General features: G+C 38.8%; 1 protein-coding gene across 1 annotated transcript in view; it reads left to right on the top strand.

Moving 5' to 3' along the window:
• The window catches only part of LRBA (LPS responsive beige-like anchor protein), a 621,066-nt gene that overhangs the window by 340,205 nt on the left and 258,978 nt on the right, over positions 1-21,883 (top strand). Inside the window, 1 exon segment of the mRNA XM_025198536.1 lies at positions 14,946-15,070. Coding sequence (XP_025054321.1) covers positions 14,946-15,070 — 125 coding nt within the window.

Genomic DNA, 21,883 nt, shown 5'->3' on the forward strand with positions numbered 1-21,883 from the left:
TATATTACATTTCTGGAGGTGCAGCTGTAAGATCCAGGAATGCTGATGGCTCTGTTGTGGGGTGTAGTAATAGTGGGGGTGGTGGAGATGTGTTGGCAGGTTTTGCATTTCTTGACATGGCATGGTCTGGATCCTTTTGGTGTGTTCTGGGCTTGAGGAAGTTTGCTTCTGGTGATGAGGTTAGCAAGGTTCAGTGCTTGTTTGAAGGCTAGGTTGGGTGGCTCTGGGAAGATCTTTTTAAGAATAGGGTCTCTTTCTAGTATGGGTTGCAATTGTTTGAGGATTTTCCATACAGGTTCAAGGAAGGGGTGATATGTCATAACCAGCAGTGTGCGATTTGTGGGGGGTTTTCTTCTGTACTGCAGCAGTTCTTCACGTGGTATCCGGGTTACTCTTTCAAATGTGCAATCTGTCTCTCTGGAGGAGTGTCCTTGTTGGGTGAAAGCCTTTTTAAGATTGGTGAGGTGGCAATCCCGGGTGTTCTCTTCAGTGTAAATTTGGTGGTATCTGAGGGCTTGGCTTGTATATCACAGCTTTTTTGGTGGATGAACATGATTTCTTGTCTGATGACCTAAAGAGGTTATGTGCTAACTTGAAGGTAAACAGCCTGACAAATTCAGTAGGAGCATGGAAGGTATACTCGTGAGTACTACTTCAATTGTTCTAGGATCCAGCTAAATCATTCCTGTCCCTCTGGCATCTGACTGGTGCAATATAATCTCAAAGGTCAGTTTGCCTCCAGGTGAAAAAAACTTTTGTTTCAGGCACCAAAAAGACTGCAGGACTTGTACTTTCCTTTCCTTGCCAGTTAGCAAGAAATCTGGCAACACAGATCCTTGACACTGGACTTGCAAGTTGTGTGTCACCAAGATCCTATAGGTTCCAGATGCAGTGAAATGCTGTGACCCACTTAAATTACTACTGGCCTCATGGAACTTGAGAGAGATGATATTTTAGCATTTACTCAAATCCATTGTGTTCCTCAAAACAGAAAAGCCTTCACCTTAAATCTGCCGCTATATTTTGTACATTCTTATCCTGAGGAATTTGATGGCGTGAAATTTCAAATCATGACTTTCCAAAACCTTTCTCAGATTTTTGTTGGGTACCTTCACCAAAGGTTTCAGTCTTTTTTTAGTTCAAGCAATGGCACTGGAAGCTTGCAAGTGTGCCTTCTAATAAGGGCAGCTTGGTATTACATTTTTGCATCTCATTCCTGAGGGCTGTCTTCCTTTTGATGCTTCTCTTACTAGCTGGAAGCTTTTGGAGCATTGTGATAGAACATCCCTTTGAATCTGTGGCTGTTAGCAATTTACATCCTTTTCACATAAATCATACTTTTAATTTCACTAGCCTGTGCTAGAAACATAAGTTGATGAATGCAGTTTCTACCATAAAGTCTTTTCTTTAACTTTTAAAACACAACTACCAGAACAGGCCAGTCTTCAACTTTAAAGTAGTTTTTTAGTAAGAAAGGAGTTTCTAACCATGTCAGTCAAGATGAGACTCATCTAAAACTGCTCATCCTTCAGAATTCAAGTGATTCTTTATGACTAGGTCCAACACTTTTGTCTTTTTTTTTCCTGAACAAGTTGGCAATAATTCAGGAAGTTAGAATCCTTGTCCATTGTTTATACTGATAAGAACAACTATCCCAGAACACATATTATAATTTTAAGAAAAATTAAATCTATTAATTTGAAAGTGTATCATTAAACTGATAAAGACAGCTTTCAGTGCTCAGAAGGCGTTCAACAGGAACTCTACATCCTGTCAGGAGACGAGAAAAGAGCATTTTCGAGAGTATCTTCAAAGAGGTCACCCTTTGATTTTTATTTTCCCCAAACACATACATGCTTTTCATCAAAGACTTCTTTTGGTCATCAGATCTTTTCTTAATATTTTATATGATCTATTTATTTATTTCATTCTATTTCCTTAATCCTACTTTTCTTCTGTGTGGGAACAAACACTTTGAATTAACCACAATTATGTCTGTCATAACAAGAACCCTTAAGTCTGGAATTTTCCCACTTTGGCAAGTTTTTTTTTTGTATATAGTTTTTATAAACTTCAGGATTGTATTTGATGTGACAGTGCTGCACATTAAGGGTACATAAATGGGAGGAATTTGGATGAAAGAATACTGGAAGTTTCAGCTACCGTTAAGACCTTTATGGCTGCAACTAACACATTGACCTACCTCCAGGCTAGAAGATTCATTCCTTGTAAGAGAATTTTTTTGTAAATATTAGTTTTTCAATTCACAGTATCTTTTATGCAAAATAAGTCTGGGGGTGGGTGTAGGGGGTGCACATGTGAATTATACCAGCAGTGTTTCAGACCCAGTCATTTCATTGTTTTGAATATGAATACCAGTTTGAGACTTTAGTGTTTAGCTGAGTGTAGCATTTGCATCAGAAATCTGGTTAAGCTGCAGTTCTTGTGAAAAGATATAAGACCATTTACTAGCATCTGGCATTAGGCAGCACCTTATTACAAACTTGCAATATACCTGCTATTTCATATCTGAGCATCTCCGATTCGAAAAAAATAACCATGAATTATATTTTTCTTGTTAGACATGTTAAAAAACTGCTAAAAAAAATTGAGACTAGCTGCTTCTTAACGTACTGCTTTATTTAGCATGATCAAATTGTGTAAGATTTTGGATGCAAAAAGTACGATTACTATTATATTGCATATAAGCCCATCTTCTTTGATGTGTCGGTGTTCTTCGGGATGCCAGCAGTTAAAAGAATGCTGCTGCTGCTGCTGAGTAAAAGCTGTGACTGTGGATGGCAACCAGCTGGCTAATAAATAGCGAAGGAAGTGAATATGGAAAATTGTACATACAATGCACTGTTTTTAACCTGGAAGTTCTTCAGTCATGTAAGACCGTGGCTCTTTAATAGGTGGCCTGCCTTTTTGTTTGTTTGTTTGTTTTTACAACACACAAAGGAGTGAAAGATCCCTCCCCTCCCTTGCATTTTGCATTAGAAATTCAGAGCCTACCAATGTTGGAAGACTACATGGTGATGTCTGAGATTTGATATCATAAGTCAAGTGATGAAAGAGTTGAACAATTAACATGAGAAGGATATTTGGTGCCTCAGCAAAATACAGGAAAGCAAAATCCTTTCCAAAAAAAAATCTGTTCTGAATAAAGTCAAATTACAATATTTACTTGAATCCAAGATGAGGTCCGTCCCTGTTGCCGTACACCCCGCCCCCCCCAAATCACGAGAAAAAAAGCCTTATCTTGGATTCAAGTACTTGTTCAGAGCTGTTGCCTGCCTGGGCCCAAATGGCTTGTTTGGTGGGGGGAGAAGGGACTTGCAGCTGAGGGAGTGTGGGGGAGACTGTGCGGTTGGAGGCAGCCTGCCCACCCCCACCATGCCTATTCCTGGGCCTTCCCCACATCCCATGTCTTCCCTACGCATTGCTCCACTCCACCGCTGCTTCTTTCCCCTTACTTTGTGCTCCAGCTCCAGTCCTTCCAGCCCCGACCTGGCCTGGAGAGGAGCTGTTGCCATTTCTCCCTGGCTGGCCTGGGCTGGGGCCAGGCATGGGGCACCACTAGTGTTGACTGCCCCACAGTTGGAGCAAAGCAGGTGTAGGAGGTAAGGGAGTATGAGGCATAGGTATGGGGGAAAAGGGGTGTGGGGGGAAGGTTGCCAGATGGAGCAGGGGTGGGGGGCAGGGGCAGGGGGTGGGAGGTAGGCACAAGCAGGGAGGGGCAAGTGGTAGAGGGCAGGCACAAGGGGTTAGGGGTGGGGGGACAAGGGACAGGGGAGCAAGGGTTAGGCGTCTGGCTTCTTGCCCCTGCTGCTGCTTTCCCCTCTACAGCAGTCGTAGGAGTGTGGAGGGGGAAGCGTGATTATAATTAGATTCTATAATTAGATTCTACCTTCCACTATAGATTCTAAACTTGGAAAATTATAAGACATATATCATTTTCTCATATATAGAATCTAATTATTAAGAGACTGTCTTAAATTTGAAATTGTCTTGGATTCAGATAAATACAGTATGACGTTTACATGGTCAAGTACTCAAGAGTAAATAGTCCTCATCCTAACTTAATGTATTGCATTATTCATCTGTACAATCAATAGTATGTGAAAACATCCATTCAGTGGTCTGGGGCCATCAATACAAATACCAGCTGCTCCTAATATAGCACTGATTACTGTAAAGATTAAAAGTCTGTGCAAGAAGTTTTTCTCGATTAGCTCCTTGGTTAGACTGAATACTGGAATAAGTCTGTCTACTCAGAGTTAATTGGGGCAACCCCTAATAGCATAAAGTGGCTCCTTTCATCAAGGATCTCAAAACATTTTACACAAATATAATTAATCCTATTCATTTTGAAATTTTAAAGGCAAACATACTGATGCTGAATGTGGGATTGACTTTGCCTCTGGTTCTGTGATCCAGGGTAGAGCTAGGAGCAGAGCTTGCTCTCAATACCATGGTTCAACAAAGAGGAAATGTTATTTCTCAACAAATATATATTCGGTATTTTTATATCTGTGTTTTGGTGCATAATATAGCATGGTATACACAAAAGCTATAATGTAGATTAGCAGGACATAGAAATATGGTTAGTCATTTTAATGTGCCACAGTGCATCTTGGTTTTCCATTCTTTGTGAAGCATCCCTAAAAAAAACCCATTATGTAACCCTTTAAAAATATTTTTATTTTCCCCTTGAAAACATGTTTTCTTTTTCATTAAGATTGTTTAGCTACCTTGCATTTTATTTATAGCTGGTAAACGTTAGAGGTTTTCATTAATATTCTCCATATCTATCTGCATGAAAACACAATGTATTTCAGTTTGTGAGATAAAGCATTCTCTTCTAACATACTGCAGGGCATCATGCGATAGCATTATTTCATCAAGATTTATGCAGAAAGTGAAACCTTTCTAGAACTTTAGCACTTTTATCTTCCAATTGACAATCAACTGTGAATGTTTATTGCTTTTTGAGGGGAAACCATTTATTCAGTTAGTAGCTAATGTCTGGCTTGAATTTTTAAACTGTTTTTCACAGCAGCAAGTTAGCTAGGTAGTAGGGGAAGAAACTTTAATTGAGAAGAAGCAAAATAATCCAGACGAGTATTAAACTTTTCATTAAGACAGGACACTTCTCTTATTTATTTTCAGAACATTTTTAATAAGTGTATGTTGTACAAAATTATCAGTAGTTTCTACTGTATCAACTGATCACCAGCTGTAGAACTGATAATAGCTCACCTACAACACCTCCGAAGACTAAGTTGAGACCAGTAGTCTTATTAGTTCTTTGGGTGGTAATGGGAAGATAAAGCCTTTCATCTCTAGACCTTCATTTCAAATCCATAGCAAGTTATGGGTAACCACCTATTGTTGCCACTGTAGTTGGTTAATGGTCTTTGAACTAAGTTTCTTAATTTCTTTCTCAGGGAACAAGCATCTACATCACTCAAATTGTGTGTTACGGGTGTTAGTTAGCAGTCTTGTTGGTAGGCTTAACAGAGGAACCTAGGCTTGATTGAGCCTGGAGATTTAGTTACCTATGTACTTCTACAAGTACAGCTCCATTTAAGTAGGTCACTGATTTTTTTTTTTTTTTAATTGTTGCTTCTATGTAGATTTGGGGTATGTGGGTGAGATACTGTAGAGGAGCCACAACATCTGTGAACCAGTTCTCTGAAAAAGTAGTGGCTTCCGTTTTCATAGCTAAGAGCATACATCATTAATACAAACAAATGACTAGGAGCAAACAAATGTTTCATACCTTCATGATATATGTTACCATTAACCCAAGGAGAAAGAAATATTTTTTTTGAACAGCATCTTGTGAAATGAGCTCCAGACTGGTCTGTCTTCATTATAGCATGGTTTATTAAGATAACTACACTCTAGTTTCCATCTGCCTTTAAATGTGTTACAATTATCCTTCTTGTAAGGTGCATTTTCTTGCCTTTGAAACTAGCCAGATGTCTGAATTCAAGAGAGCAATACAGTGATCTAGTAGTCCAATATGTTAGGAGATTGCTTCTATAATGATTTACAATTCTTCTTTGCTGTTTCTCCCTTTTCATGTTGCTTGTTATTTCTTATCCTCCTCTATTCTAAAGCATCAGATGTGGGTTTCTGTGTGCTACATTGGGCTTCAAATATGTTGGCCATTTTCTGTCTATACAGCAGTAGCTACTGCCCCTTTCCTATGTCTGTAATGGTGAGTTTCAAGTAGATAAGATAGTAAGAAGTAATTGTCCAACAGTTGTATGACATGCTCATTGCCACCATCCCCATGTCACTTGCATTTGATTTCAGTCTCTCATCAGGCATGAGAACTTTAAGATGATTCTAAAATCTAGGACTGCAGTGTTACAACACTGCAACAAAACTACCAGGGTAGTTAGTATGCTCTGGGGATGTGCTCATAGGCGATGCATTGGGGGGGCATGTGCCCCTCCGCCCCAAGATTGGCTGTTGCCAAAGCTGTTGGTGGCTTCTGTGGGTGGTCGCTACCTGCACTGCCCCCCCCAACCCCGGCAATGGCAGCTGTGGGCAGTACCTGCTCACCACCATGGTGCCCCCTCAGTCGCAGGAGGTACCAGTCATTCATGGATGTCCTTATCGTTTTTGTAGTCATTTGAATTATAAGAGTAAATAGGTTTCTTGATATTTTGTTTGTGAAATGAGTTATCTGTTGGAAATTGAGCTTGAATGCTTTCTATGAACCAAGGTGCATGGGAAAAGAACTATGTTTTGCGATGTAATTATGTAATTTATATTAGTTGCTTTTATTTCTTCTTAAGAATGTTAGAGATAACATACCAGGTCAGACCACAGGTCCATCTAGCCTAGTCTCTGGTATCTCACAGTGGCAGTGTGTAGACACTGAATAGGTATAAAGAGACAAAGAGTAGGTAGGTATAAATAGTCCGTTCTCTCCATGGAGGGTGGTAAGAGTGAAGGGGTAACAAAATGGCAGATGAAGTTCAACATTGGTAAGTGCAAAATGAAACTCATGAGAAAACATTACCTGAGATGCACAAATATGATGGGCAGGCTCTATACTAGCTGTTGCTGTACAACAAAGGGATCTTGGAAGTATTGTGGATAGTTGTCTGAGAACATCAGCCAGTCAAAAAGCAAGCAGTTAGCAGCGAAAAAAGGCAAGTAGAATGTTAACAATTGAGAACAGGAATGAAAACACAGAATACATCTTCAAGGCACTGCATAAATTGATGATACACCCATACCTTGAACACAGAATGCAGTTTTGTTCCAACTCGCCATGACATAGTGGAGATAGAAAAGGTATAGGAAAGGACAACATGGATGCTCAGGGAGTATGGAGAGGCCTGTGAGCGAAGAGAGACTAAACAGACAGTGATTTTTCAGCTTAGACAAAAGATGACTGGGGGGATAATATGGTGAATTTTCTGGAGAAAATAAATAAGGGCATACTACTGTCTCTCAGTGCTAGAAATAAGGGACATGCAATGAACTTATTAGGTAGATGTTTTTAAACAATCAAACAAAAGAATTTTTTTTCCCATAGCATGAAATTAATCTGTGGAACTCATTGCCACAAGATGTTGTACAGCAGGGGTTAACATTTTTGGGCAGAGTGCCAAAAACACCCCAACCTTGACTTCTAATATGTTGGAGTGCCAGGGGCAGATGGTGGGGGAGGCCCAATCCTTGTTGTGACAGTGCAGCCTCAGTCCCTTCCCCGCTCTCTGCTGGAGGCATGTGTTTACCTGCCACTGGCAGCAAGCCTGGCTGGGGCTCCACAGAGCCTGGTGCAGTTGCTGGCAGCCTCCCCACCACCTGTTGTGAACAATATGGGCTCTGGGGTGGGTGGGAAGGGTCTTCCTAGAGGCTGCAACCAGCTGCACTGTGTCCCTGGAGCCCCGGTCCAGTTTGTTGCTAGCAGCGGGTGCACACACGAGTCAGGGCAGAAGGCAGGGAAGGGGCTGGAGCTGCTCTGCTGCCACAGGAATCAGGCCCTGAGGCACAGGTGCACCTGCCGCCAGCAGTGATTCAGGCTGGGGCTCTGCAGACCCTTGGGCAGCTGTTTGCAGCCTCTCAGCAGCCTGCTGCAGCCAGCCTGCACTCTGGGCAGGCCCCTGCCACCCACCATGGAGTTTGGACTGCTTGCAACTGCACTGGGGTCCATGGAGCCCCAGCTCAACTCATTGCCAGCAGCAGGTGCATGCCTGCCTTAGGGCAGATTGCAGGGGAGCTGTGAGGGGCCCGATCCTTGTTGTAGCAATGCAGCCCTGCCCCCTTCCTCATCATTCACCCTGAGGCATGCATATCAATCAAAATGCCTTCACATGACATGCTCAGGCACATATGCCTGGGGTTGGTCAACCCCTGTTGTAGTGGCTTACAATTTAGTCAGGTTCAAGAGAAGACTGGGCAGATTCATGGATAATAGATCCCTTAGGTGGTATTAAATGTTCTAGGGCTTGAAATCTTAGAATTAGAGCTTCCTAGGCCTCTGAAGGTAGGATAACCTCATAAGTAAACTCTTCTTATTTAGACACTGAATTTCTGCCCATAGAGATTGTGTGGTACCTCTTTTATCAGGTAAGATTTCTAGCCTGTTTTATTCAATTTTATATCTTACATAAAATCCTACTATCCCACTGATAATGATCTACTAAATCTAGTTTGTAATCTAGAATTAGTGTCCGATTGATTTTCCTTTTTCAGCCAGGTTTCAGAGGTGCCAATTATATCAATATTATTATTGAATGCCAGACACCCTTGTTCACCCACCTTTTAGTTTTTAGACTTCTGGCTGCCTACTTTTATGTGCCCTGTTGAGTTGGGAATGCTTAGTCTGGTTGCCCCTCCTGCCTTATGTGAGCTCTATCACCCTTTTTTCCTATCCTCTTGAGAGAATCTAGCATTATTATGACTTTATCCCTAAATGATGTGTCAGTCTGTATCATGTGCTTACTTGTAGGCTTCCCCCAGCTTTCAATTTAAAGACTTCTTCTCTTTTTTATGACTGTGCCAGCACTCTGGTACCCTTTTGCCTTAAGTGCAGCTTATCCCTCCTTTCCCATAAGGATCCCCAGTCTTAAACAAAGCTGAACTCCTCCTCTCTATACATTTCACATATAGAAACTCTGCAGTTCTGCTTTCCTGGGCCAGCATGTGGTACTGAAGCATTCCAGAAAATGCCCTGAGTACCTGAGTGACGTTCCATGGCCTTTAGTTTCTTCCTTCCAAACTTAAGTTTTGCTTCCAAGACCTCTCTCTAGCACTTCCTATAGTTGGTGCACAGCTGGCGAACAGTTGGTGCACTCTCCTCCCCAATACTCCTAGCAAGCTGGCCTTATGAGGTCCTGGCAGGCAAGTCACCATGCAATCCCCCTTAACATGGCAGACAAAACTATCTCATATTCCTAATAATCAAATCCTCCACTACTAAAGCCTTCCATCTATACACTAGGGTTCCTTCCCCCCAAGGGATATCCTCAGTGTAAGGGGATACTGGAACTTCATCTGGAGACTGGGTCAGATGTGGAAACTTTTTCTTCCTCTCCAGCTTGCTGTCTCGTATCTTGTGACCTGCGTACTTCATGGTACCACTTGGGGACTGACCTGTTATGTCCCAAAAGGTCTTCATCTGCATACCACTCTACCTCCCTTTTCTGCTCCAGTTTAGCTGTCTTGGTCTGCAGTCAGACCCTACGTAGCCCCAGGTGCCAGAAGTTCCTTGTAATGTTTGCCAACATATGCCATGTCTCCTCTGGGAAGGTAATCATGTGTATAGAACTCAGTGCAACAAAGTGGGCAACCTCTACCCCACTGCTTGTTTTCTACCTGCATTCTGTTGAACTTTTGGGGAAGGTGGGGGTTGTCTTGTTCTCTTCCTCTTTGTTTACGGAATAGTTTTATGTGTAGGTTCTTGTTGGCTTTGATTTTTTTGTTTTTGTTTTTCTTTTAATTACTTTTTGGAAATACTCTGCAGCCTGTTCCTTGTGCTGCCAGAACTCCTGCTGCAGCCCAAACTCTCTTCATCTATTCAGCTCTCTCCTGTGTCCTGAGGCATAATCACTCTGTGCTAGGGCACTCTGAGCACAAGCAGGGTGTTCTCACAGGAGTCTTTGGATTTACAGCTAATACCTGGCCAGAGATATAACTACCAGCTAGCAAGCAGTTTATACTTGGCTTCTGCAAAGAAGCCTTGGGCCCACTCTGGATCAAGAAGTCCAATCGTGAGTCTACTGTCGTAGTGTCACAATCTGCAGACGGGACAATAGTTGTTCCATTTCCATTAGACTGCCTTTGGACCAATACGGTTTTGGATTTAAAAAATGTATTCATGTTAAATATACAATGTAGGAATTTGAAACTACTAAGATCTTAGTCTAATGTTTACCTGAGGGCTATTTAGCAAAGTTTAAAAACTATCTCACTCTGGGCCCTGGCACATGTTATATATAAGGCAGCATGAAGGTGTTAAATGCATTATAAATAGTAAACTAGCCACATACTGAAGCCAATTTATGGTATAATAATATAGCAAATGAGACATAAGGTTGTTCCATGTATAATGTGGCTCGTTTGAGTTACATTTTAAGTTGAATGTGTGGCATGTGGGGCTGAGCCATGACAGAATCTAACACTCAGCTGAGCATAGGGATCCAGCATGGGGCAACACCAGGGCCTGGGATACAGTCCAATAAGTGGGATCAGTCTGGGGGCAGCATTGGGTCCTGGACCTAGTATTTTTGTCTGATTCCCCCGAGGCACATGAGGGGATGCTGTGAGCCCAACATCAGGGACCCCCACCTGCACATCCACTTTAGTTCCCAGGGCCCTTTGGCTCCACATCACCTCACTGGGAACCTCGGATTCCCTGTGCCTGGCAACCTGGCCAGAGGTTCAGGGCATGGAGTTCTGACAATCTGCTGATTGTTGTCCTGGATGAAACAGGCCCATTCTCAAACCAGACCTGGGGCTTTCCCAGCTGGGACCAACAATCAACTGATTGTCAGCTCCATCCCCTGGACTGCACTAAGGATTCAAATGTACCAGAGCTTGTTCGAGTCCTCTCTAAAGTCTCAGTGGCCAGCTGACAAACAGTTGATTATCAGCCAGGCTGGACCTTCAGGCACCCCTCTTTCAATTTTCCAGTGCAGGGGGAGTTCAGGATTATGATCGCGGGCTCCCCCTGTAATGGCAAGTCGTAATGATGCCATTGCAATCTGATCACTGATTCCACAATTGCACCTCCTATCACATTTTTATGGCATGACAGGAAGCATGATTGTTGGAATCGGGGATCAAACCCTATTGCGCCTTTAAATGAATGAATGCCAGCAGCTGTGGTTCTAAGAAGTGGTTTAAATCTATCTCAATTTATGTGATGTTAATCTAACTTTCCTTTAAACGAGTGTAAATGTAACTATAAGTATGTAATGTGTTCTCTACATTTATGAACTATTTCAATCTAGCTAAATTTTATAATCTAGGTTGTGAGTGGAGCTGGTTTTAATCCTATTTAGCAAAGCTTTATAGTGTAAAGTTTAGTCTGAAGGTTTTATTCTACAAGGCTTAATCCAGATAAAATTAGATAGATGAATAAATAAGATCAGGGATCTAAAGCAGACTACAATATCTGCTTATCTTAGGTTTTAAAGCCCTAGAATCCCAACTTTTATTTTTAGCTGTTTATAAGTACCATTGTGTCATTAGCAGTTGCATGAAAATAAGGTGAACAGGCTTAAATTTGAGCCTACAAGCTTGGGGAATTCTTGGAAAACAATAAAGAAATACTCTGAGAAAATATTTAATTGGAAGTGGTTGTCTTTGTACATTCAATACCATTACTAAGGATCCACTCTGGGCCATGTTAGTGGGGCCCCAACTCACGCAAATCATATAACTGACAATTCATAAACCCTTCTCGGTCCCATGAGAAGTAGACAGGAATGCATGTTACACATGCACTTAGGCTAATTGACTACTTATGTTCATTGATCCAGTCCATATAGCACCTTCAGCCCATATGGCAACCTTCAAATAGGGTCAGAAATTTGTCTAGTCAGACATCCAGTTAGTAGAGGGCAGTAGAGTGTTTTCACAATCCAATTTCTTAGTAGTTTGCATCATAAAATGGTGCTCCTACAACAGTCTGATACTATCAGTCAAAATTTGACAGCTAAACGATATTTTTATCTGTCTCCCCCTTGCTGCAGTGTCAACTCTACCTCAAAGGTATAGAGGTTTGATAATGTAGCACTTTGTATTTTTTAACTGATTTCAGTAGTAATTTGATAAATTTTATCAAATTTAGGTTAGTAAATGTGGATTATATTGATATTAAAGTGCATAAATGTCCCAGCGATCTGCTCTTAGAACAGGCTCACAATTAAAGATTACCCTAGAGGCTAATGCTTCATTTCTGTGCACTGCTCAGTAGGTTATTTTCTAGGAAAGGGGTAGATTTTCTTTTTGCTATATACTTGGTTGTCTCAGGCGTTAATCCCCAAATAAACAAAACTAGTAGTTTACATGTGGTTATTCGTGAATAAGCAATATGGCTATGAGGGGCATGGTATTTTATACAAATTTCTTTTACTGAATTGAAAATAAAATGCTAAGAATATATTGAATTATGGCCCAGAATAATACTTTATGCTGGAATCCATTGTTCTCTCTAATTTTTCTAATAATTTGAGCATAGTTGCTTAACATCTCTTATAAATTTTAATTGTTATTAAGAAGAGTGGCATCACTTAATTCCATCAAAAGTGCAGAGAGATAAATGGATGACAAATTAATAATTTAACATCTTTACATAATACTGTAGCACAAAATACCAGAAGGATTGATGGCAGAAGAGGTTAACAAATTTTAGCAGCTTCCATTAGCTTTTCATTGTCATATGTTTGTGGTGCTGACTGAAATAAGCTTTGTAGGAGATCTCAGTCTAGGGAACTAATTACTTGTGCCGATTGCCATACTGATGAATAGGCCCTCATTGTATCATTCCCCTGAAGACGAGAAACAGTCTGTGATTCACGACTGCATCCTGGCTGATATTTGATAATAATTTTAACAGATAAATGTAGGAAGGCAGAATGATGAAGTGCCTATCCATGCTCTACGACTATCAAAGGCATGCACGTAGCCAGCTGTGTTCTGCCTTTTTTCTATAATTGCCAATGGAGAATTTTAAGTTATTAATCGAGCTTTGACTAAATGTAGGTCTTCCCAGGATTATAAAAATCTTGCTCTGTTTAATTATTCTATAATACTTTGCTTTTATAATCGAAATAGGTCAAATCTTGGCATCGTTCAAATGCCTCATATAGAATATAAAAATAGAGCAAGGTATTTCAATGAAAAGAGATACTAATCAGTATTTTTCAAAAGTGACAAGTTGGGACAATAAAAGAGATGAATGTTCTTTTCCAGGAATAGGAATTTTATGCAAATAAATAAAAGGGTGTGCCTCAATTTCACGCAATCTATTATTTTTAATAATTAATAAAAATCTTGAGTTTTAACATTCACGTTAGAGGCCATCTTTGTACAGTGGAATTTAGTACTTCACTTATTTTTGTTAGAAAGCTTGATTTATCTTTTAACTTTGATTTTAACAAAAAATTCCTAGCTTCATTTAGATTTAATCTTCAGAATTAAGAGAATATGGGTACCTTGTTTTTAACATTTTGATCTGTGAATTATCCAGGCTATTCATCTGTTACTGTTGATGAGTACACCGTTTATTAGCTTATGTTTTCTGTTTATTGTTCCAGCAGAAGTTAGTTATATTAAGAAACAAAATTAGTATTTTGCAGGTGGGGCATACAGGTTTTCAGGCTGTAGATGTATAGTGATCGTTTGTGCTGTAGGCATTTTTTTAAAAAGTATGTATGTATGTATGTATTTATTTATTTTGCTGTATTGGAAATTCGTATTTTTGTACATTGGCTTGGCTAAAATATTAGTTTACAATGGCACTCATTCATGATCATCTAACAAGATAGTAACTGGCATTTATATATGACCATATTAAAAAGATCTACGTATATTTGGAGCAGGCAATGGGAAATAATGAATTTTATATAACCTTTTCTAGATGGAGTTTTTAAAAGTATGCCTTCAATATACCAATTATTGCACATCATAACATGTAGTTTTTAATTAAATGTAAAAACATGACTACATAAAACAGAAATCCAATCTGATTTGCTTGAAAATAGATTGCTGTTTCACTCTCCTGGAATGGTTTATTTAAAAACAGTAAATGGAAAAGAAATGCAGTTTCTTGTGTTGTTCTAAGCCTCAGGGGCTAAATGTAATGAATATTTTAAGAGATTATTTTAATTAAATTCCTGCACATCTAAACAGAGTAATATTTTATTATCACATACATAACCATGTAACTGAGGTATTCATTAAAGTTAACACTTTCTGGACCAAGAATTCATGGTATGATTTACTGACCTTGTGCAAAAAGGCACAAATTAGGAAGAAAAATGAAGGGGGACAGACTTTGATTAATATAGGTAATGCTATACCATATTTATAATAGCCTTTTCCCTATTCTGGTTTATAAATGCAGTCACTGAGAAAGGTGCCCTGCTGAGGCTGAAATGAGGCTGAAATCGGAGCACATGCCACTAGAGTGTGGGGAAACTGATCACACTGTCAGCAATTCATTTCAAAATGATGTATTTAGTGCTCATTTCACCTTCCAAGAAAAAAGGGAAAGGAGTTCCTTAGACTGGAAGGTGATATTGTTATTTTCAAGGACATACCTAAGTAAAAGATTGCAGAAAGGGGGGAGATTAAGGGGGGAAAAAAAGGAGGCAGAGCAAACAAGGAGTGCTTTATGCAGAAATTCAGTGCTACCATGCTGTTTGATAATTGCTAACATATGTGGCTCCTCTGTTTCATTGTAGTCGTCCTCGTGAGTTCTGGCGCCTTGACTACTGGGAAGATGACTTGCGGCGCCGGCGACGATTTGTGTGTAACCCCCTTGGATCGACACATCCTGAAGCGACACTAAAAGCAGCCATAGAACATGGTCAGTGTAAAAACCGCTTCTTGCCAATAGCAGCAGGTATAGTACATGGCAATGAAGACTAGACCTACATTCCTACTAGACACTGTAAAATTGCTCCACGTTCCAAAGGCTTGTCATTGCTTTCAAACATGTTCAGCACAAAGATAAATTGACCGCTATTTTTCATAAACAATGTTAGTATCTGTTAAATCTCTTCTTAATTATATCTTAATAGAACCTGTGTGCGTGTATGTCAGACATATAATGATTACGCATACAGTTCTCATTACTAAAGAGCAAAGGTGGATGCAATTTTTCCACTAATCCCTGGACATGTTTTTTGTGGTAAATTACTTATTTATGTTTTAGCAAGTTGAATAGTAAATATTTCCCTTTGAGAAATCCCTACCAATTACTTTAATTAGCTTTAGTGTAAAAAGGAAAGCATTTATAAAGCTAAATACATTTCTAGGCATGCTTGTGTTTTTACCTCCTAAATTTTAATATGAGAATTAAGCAAGGGAGTCAGACTAACAAACGGTAAAATGCAAGACATAGTCCAAACAGCAATTGGTAAGTAATACTAGTGATGCCTTGACAAGGAAAACAGTATTTTAATCTGTTCATATGTATGTATTTCACATCTTATTAGCAGAGGGGTCTCAATATGTGCATATCCATTTCCATTCAGATGTTCATCTCTAAAATTCCAGTTTTAGTAACAGCTTTAAAAGCTCTTTGATAAACTAAAGGAAATGAAATAAGCAAGGCAATTAATTGTTCCATTGGGCTTATAATTTTAGTTCAGTCATACATTTACATGTATAGTGGACTTTGCTAATTAAGGTGCATTGATAAAGTGAAAAAAACCTCAGCGTTAGTTAATATGGTTTCAGTTAATGCTGAATACTCATAACAACGGAAGTATTTTTAATGAAATAATTATTTAATTTAAATTATTTAGCAAACCTGCTCTTTTTTTAAATTTACAAATTCAATATGTATTTTACACACCTTTTATATACACTTTTAACACTAGTTTTAAATCCATAAATCTATTGTTGTGGTTCTAGAAGAGCATTATCATCTTAAAGTTTGGCCTCAGCTAAACATCTTAACCTCTTGCACTCAGCCTTAAAGAGCCATTTCTGGAAGAAAATGTCTACAATATGTCAGCAGATATAATGCCAAATGTGACATCAGTCCTTTAAAATAAATGACCATACAGAGAATAGTCAATAAAGTGATCTAAAAGCAATAATGGTCCCAAAGCCCTACATCTTTTCCTATAGAAGGAGGAACAAGATGTAGAATTAATTAGGCCATTTCTGCTGTGGGGCTTGTTGTTAATTTTGAGTGTTGTTTCTACAGGGTAGGTTTCAAGGGCATAAGATGTCTCTTGGCTAATGATCCTTACATTAAGAGGAACTGCCTCCTTTAAAATTACATGCAGTCTCCATAAAATAGATCTTGTCACAGATGTTATGAGTTCTTCTCATATTTATTATGTTGCATCTTAAAAGGGATAGCTTTTCTTCCAAACTTTCTATACTTTTGCTTATCAATATATAACAATGATGCATATTTTTTTTTGTATTTTAACTGCCAGATATTGAGAGGATATATTTATCTGAACACACAATCCTTTCTTTATGAACAAACAGACTAAAATAGTTACTCATCTCTCCAATAAATGGGCCATTTTTCAATAACCCGAATTCCATTTTAATTTTAATACTTATTGCTATCATTACTCATTTCCACTTAAATTGTTATCATTTCAGTCTCTTAAATGTAGGGTTTGAGCATAAACTAGACACAATCCATTTACCCATCTATGTGGTTTCTAAAAATGTACATAAAAGTAGGCAGATTAAGGAGGTTATTAGTATTGATGAGAAGCACAATATTTAGGTTATGTCCTGACATTTCTTCTCTGAGAAGGTCAGAAATGGGTGATCAAAAACAGCAAGCAGTAGTATGACCAGGAACATAATCATAACATATTTAAGAAGTTAAAAGGAAGATGTCACAAGATGCAAATACAAATTAAGTGGGTCAATTTAGGAAAAGATACAGCGGTCCCCTATTTAAAATAGTAGTGTATTAATATAGCCCTCTGAATTAATGCAAGAAAACAGCCCTCTCAATACAAATATAGAAACATTTTATATTATAATAACAAAGAAAAATATAAAACAATTTTGGATTTGAAAATTCCATCCTTTGAGATTCTGGTGACCAGTCTTTGAGGCTTGGTTCTCATGGGTTCAGATGTCACTGGAATTCTCAATGGAATAGAACTTGTGTTCTATGGGGTGTCATTAATAATTTATCATGAAACATTCTATTTCAATTAAATATGCACTACTTTGAAGCAAATAGACTTTTTAAAGAGATTTCCCCCACCTTTTTAAAACTTATTTTTCAACATGAGCCTACTCTGACGTCAGACATAAGGGATTTTGTCAACAGATGAGTTTGTGAAACACAAGTCTTTAAGTATAAAGAATAAAAAAAGAAAGTACTGCATTAAACATATCTGAAAACATTTTATTTTCAGCAACCATTTCACTGTTAAGAGAGGCTTTATATGCTGTTTAGATTTTGATACTGCTAGGCTTAGCAAATACAATCAAATGTAGGCCCTGCTGCAGAAAGCTTACAATCTGAAATAGTGAAAAAGATTAAAAAATGATCGGAAGCCTAGACACCGTACAGTAAAGCCTGCAGAGAGCAACAGCAACGAAAAGCAGCTCTCTTGCAGCCCAGTTATATGTTTTAAAAGCAAGAACCCATCTTTTTCCAGGGATTGATTTGATTTGAAGGAGAGCCTCTGGTGCAGAGGTGGCAGAGTAAATACCTGAAGACTAATGTTCTCTGTTCAGACAATCAATACCAGCCCCATGACTATACTTCTGGCTACCTTCTAGTTAAAAACAAATTTTTTAATTCTGACAATTTAATTGCCCTTCCCAAGTTCACATTAACTTGCTTGGGAAAAAGGGCTTTAGGTAATTTTTCAAAGAAAAAGAGAACCTCCAATATGGTTATTTATAAAAGTCAGTCTTAGAACTGTGTGTGTGGGGGGGAGTGGGGGAAGGGGCGGGGAAAGAGGGGGTGCTCTAAGAGGGAGGATTAAATATTTTTATCTTGCTTTAGAATTTGACTACAAAGTATCCTACAATAATAAATAATGGGTATAGAAAGTGAATTTCCTTTGTGGAAATTAACAGCATCAGACATATATGAATATTTTAAAGTTGAGCCTCAAAAATCTTTTTGAAATGAATTATTTCAAAATCTTTCTAAAAGAAAATGATTTTAAATATTTTCAAACATTTAATTAAAAATATGTTCTGTTCAGATTAAACCATGCTTCTATGGTGCTTTCAATTGAAATATATTTCAGATTGTATGGGTTTATGACCATGGACAAAAAGTGCAATTAGCTAGTCAATTTTCATTACCTAATATGGAGTGGAAAAAAATCATTTTAAAATATTGTTTCTTCAAATGTTTCATTTAACCAGGTGGGGTGTTAGTGAATGAAAGAAGGAAGAAATATGTTTTTAATTATTATGAGAGTTTAAAAATTAGTTTAAATGAACATTGTCAGATTAAAGATTTTAAAATTCAATATTTCCTTCCTTCTTCCTTTCACTTAATTTATCAGATCAACATATTGGTAACATACTATTGGCTATATGATGCTTTCTAATTATTTATCAAACTGATTTCTTAAACTATTCATTATTCTTAAACTACAAATATATAAAGAGTTTAAAATAAAAACCCTCTTATTGTATGGAAAGGTATACTTTTGTCAGTTATGCAGGATACATTGGGACTTAGTTCCCAGTTCTGCAATGAGGCTCTGCTTCATTAAAATTAGTAAGATTCCGTGTAATCACAGTGGGCTCCTTGCATAGAGTTCCTTGAAGGATAAGGGCCTTTGACCATAGTGGGAGCAGTATGTATTTTTAAAACCTGATACTAGATATATATGGTGCCCATATCCCGTACAAGATGTGAATCATGCTTCCAAGAGCGTACAGTGTTAGGGTCCTGATTCTGAAAAGAGTTAACATGAGTGTAGTCTTTGGGATCAGGGGCAAGTGGCTTAGGCCTTATCATGAAATGCAAGGGTTAGGGTTGCACAGTCCTGCAATAGACTAAATTCACTTTGTAAAATGTGTTTCTTTCATACTTCTAAACAGATTTACAAGAGTAAATTGTGTTTTTCCCTAAACACTTTTTACATGAGAGAATACTAGCTACTGGAACGCAGAAAATTTTTAATACTTTTGAAGTGTCATCTGTTAGCATTTTGCTAAATTGATGGCATGAATGTGCATGCACATGTAGGTATGTGTAAGCTACATATATCTATGGATATGCTCTCACGCACACACACGAACACATGTATACTTACAAAGAACTAGATGGGTTTGTTTATACATGTGTATAAATTAGATGCATCTGTGTGGCTTTATCTCTTGAAATAAAATACATCTGCACTTGTACAAGTGCTTTTGTGCATGTATATCTGTGCACGCACATTAGTCTTGAATTCAGTGGTGCAGTGTGCCAACAGATGATACTTCAAAATAATGTCACATTCTGCCCTCCAGGAACTACCATTTATTTGTTTGTAGATGCATACCCAAGCATGTGCACATAAGTATATGCATGTATACTTGTATTTATATACAGGAGGGGACTGCAAATGCCTGCTAATAGATACAAGGAAATTCCAGAAGTTAAAACGTTCACAAACTCTAGCTAAAATAACCAGTAGCCTCACATGTTTAGTTTGAAGAAAATATTAAAGCAAAATGCGTTAGGAGTATTCATATTAATACAAAAATTATATCTGAATGTTTGGTAAAAAGAGGATGGTAGGAGGAGTTACTTTCTAGGTCTTCAATCACCTTGCCATGGCAAGCATTAGGTTGATTTTATTTTTCATAACGACAGAGAGAGAGACTGCAGAAAATACTTGTAGGTTGACTAGTAATAACTTGTTTTGAGTCTAAAAGTCATACAGACAGATCTTGGCCTTCAAATTAAATCTTAAATAAGCAACAGGTTTAGTTTGAGTTTGAAATGAGACCTTTGGTGTATTCTGCCTTTATTTCACTGATGTCCTGATGTACCAGAGAGTGACAATATCTGACATTTTCCTGTAAATGGAGAATAATATATGCAATGCAGACATGGTTTATAAAACTAAAGATAAAATCTCCCAGCATTTATGAACATATTCATTATCCTGTTTTGTAGTTGGAATAGTTTTGTCCTCATTTTAAAATAAATTATTAAACAGTATACTGTTTAAAGCCACTAAATGCTAGTGCATGTGGTGTGTATTAGAATACTGTTGGTAATTTTACTGCTGCTAACTTAAAATCCTCAAGGGGGAGTTAATTACAGGAAAACCTTTCTAAATATCAGCTGCATATTTTCCATGACAAGAGTGTTTTCAACTCAGGTTGAACAATTCCAGAATCTGAGTTTTCTTTAGTTATATGAACTGATATATTTGAGTAGAAAATAATATTTTTGGGGTGTGCAATGCACTCAGAGCTTTTCAAGACAAAAAGCCTTGAAAAGCTTTCATATAACCTTTCCAGGCTTTCATATAACCTTTCCACCTTACATATAACCTTTGTATGTAAGGTCATACATAACCTTACATACAAAGGTTATGTATGACGTGGAAAAGTAATCTGATTTGAAAGAAATGATAATGCAGAAGAGAAGCAGTTTCATTCTGTTGGAAGTTAAAAATGAAAGTGGAAGTGGAAGGCCTAAATATAAACTAGGGCTATTGTCTTACATTCCACTTAAATAGTTTATTATTTGCAATTTATGTGCATATATTTACTTAACAATTTAAGCCATTGTATGTTGACACTGGGGGATTGCCTTCTTCTGTAAATGTTTGCAGATTAACATTTTTTAAAAATAAGCCAGTGGAACCTCAAATCCTGTATGGCAGCAATCAGAGAAAGTCAGGAGCAATGTGTTGAAGTTAGTTGGGCCTGATGTGTTTGGCATATGGTTTTCAAAGGAGGTATGACCTTGTACATTCTTATTTAACAGGTTTTTAAGAACGAGCATTTTTGATCTTCAGGATCACTGTATAATTTCCTACCTGATCTGTAGCACTGAGCAACCTTTGCCTGGAAAGAGCCACTCTTCCTCTACCCGTTACTACTATGAGCTGGAAATTTGAATAGAATAGTTTTCCCCTGGCACTGGAAAGAGAATAGGACTTCCCCGTGGAAAAAGCGGCTTTCCTGGAGGAGCTGGAGGCCGATCCAAGCAGGGCGCAAGGGGGTGGTGTTGATAGTGGGGAGGGGGCTGTTCCCAACACGTTACTATGAAATGCATTGTCATGTTAATAATATAAGGAGCGCCTGGCTCTGACATGCAGTACTTCATTACAAGGCGCAGGCTGAAATGCGCTTCCTAGTTGCAGCGGTAAACAGGAGGATTTTTTCCCCCTGTTTTGAGGGTTGCTTCCCCCCCGACCTTTTTGCCACTGGCAGGGACACGTCTGTCCCTTGCCAGGCTCTCAGCACTATGGCGATCGCAGGTGCACGCGGCAAGCGAAACTCCCTTCCCTTAGCGCCACGTCTGCAGGGACGGGCTTTGGGTGGGGGGGGGGCAGGAGTCGTACCCGACCAAATCCCCCCCGCTTGGGCTCGGGAGGGGGCCGGCGGGTTTCACACGCGGCAGGTTCACGGGCACACGGGGGGCCCAGACGCGCGCGGACTGAGGCCGTGCGAAGCGGCGCCGCGGAGGGCGGGGGCTGCCCGCGGGTCC

Source organism: Alligator sinensis, unplaced genomic scaffold, assembly GCF_000455745.1.
Source record: "Alligator sinensis unplaced genomic scaffold, ASM45574v1 scaffold169_1, whole genome shotgun sequence".
Classification (NCBI taxonomy): domain Eukaryota; kingdom Metazoa; phylum Chordata; order Crocodylia; family Alligatoridae; genus Alligator; species Alligator sinensis.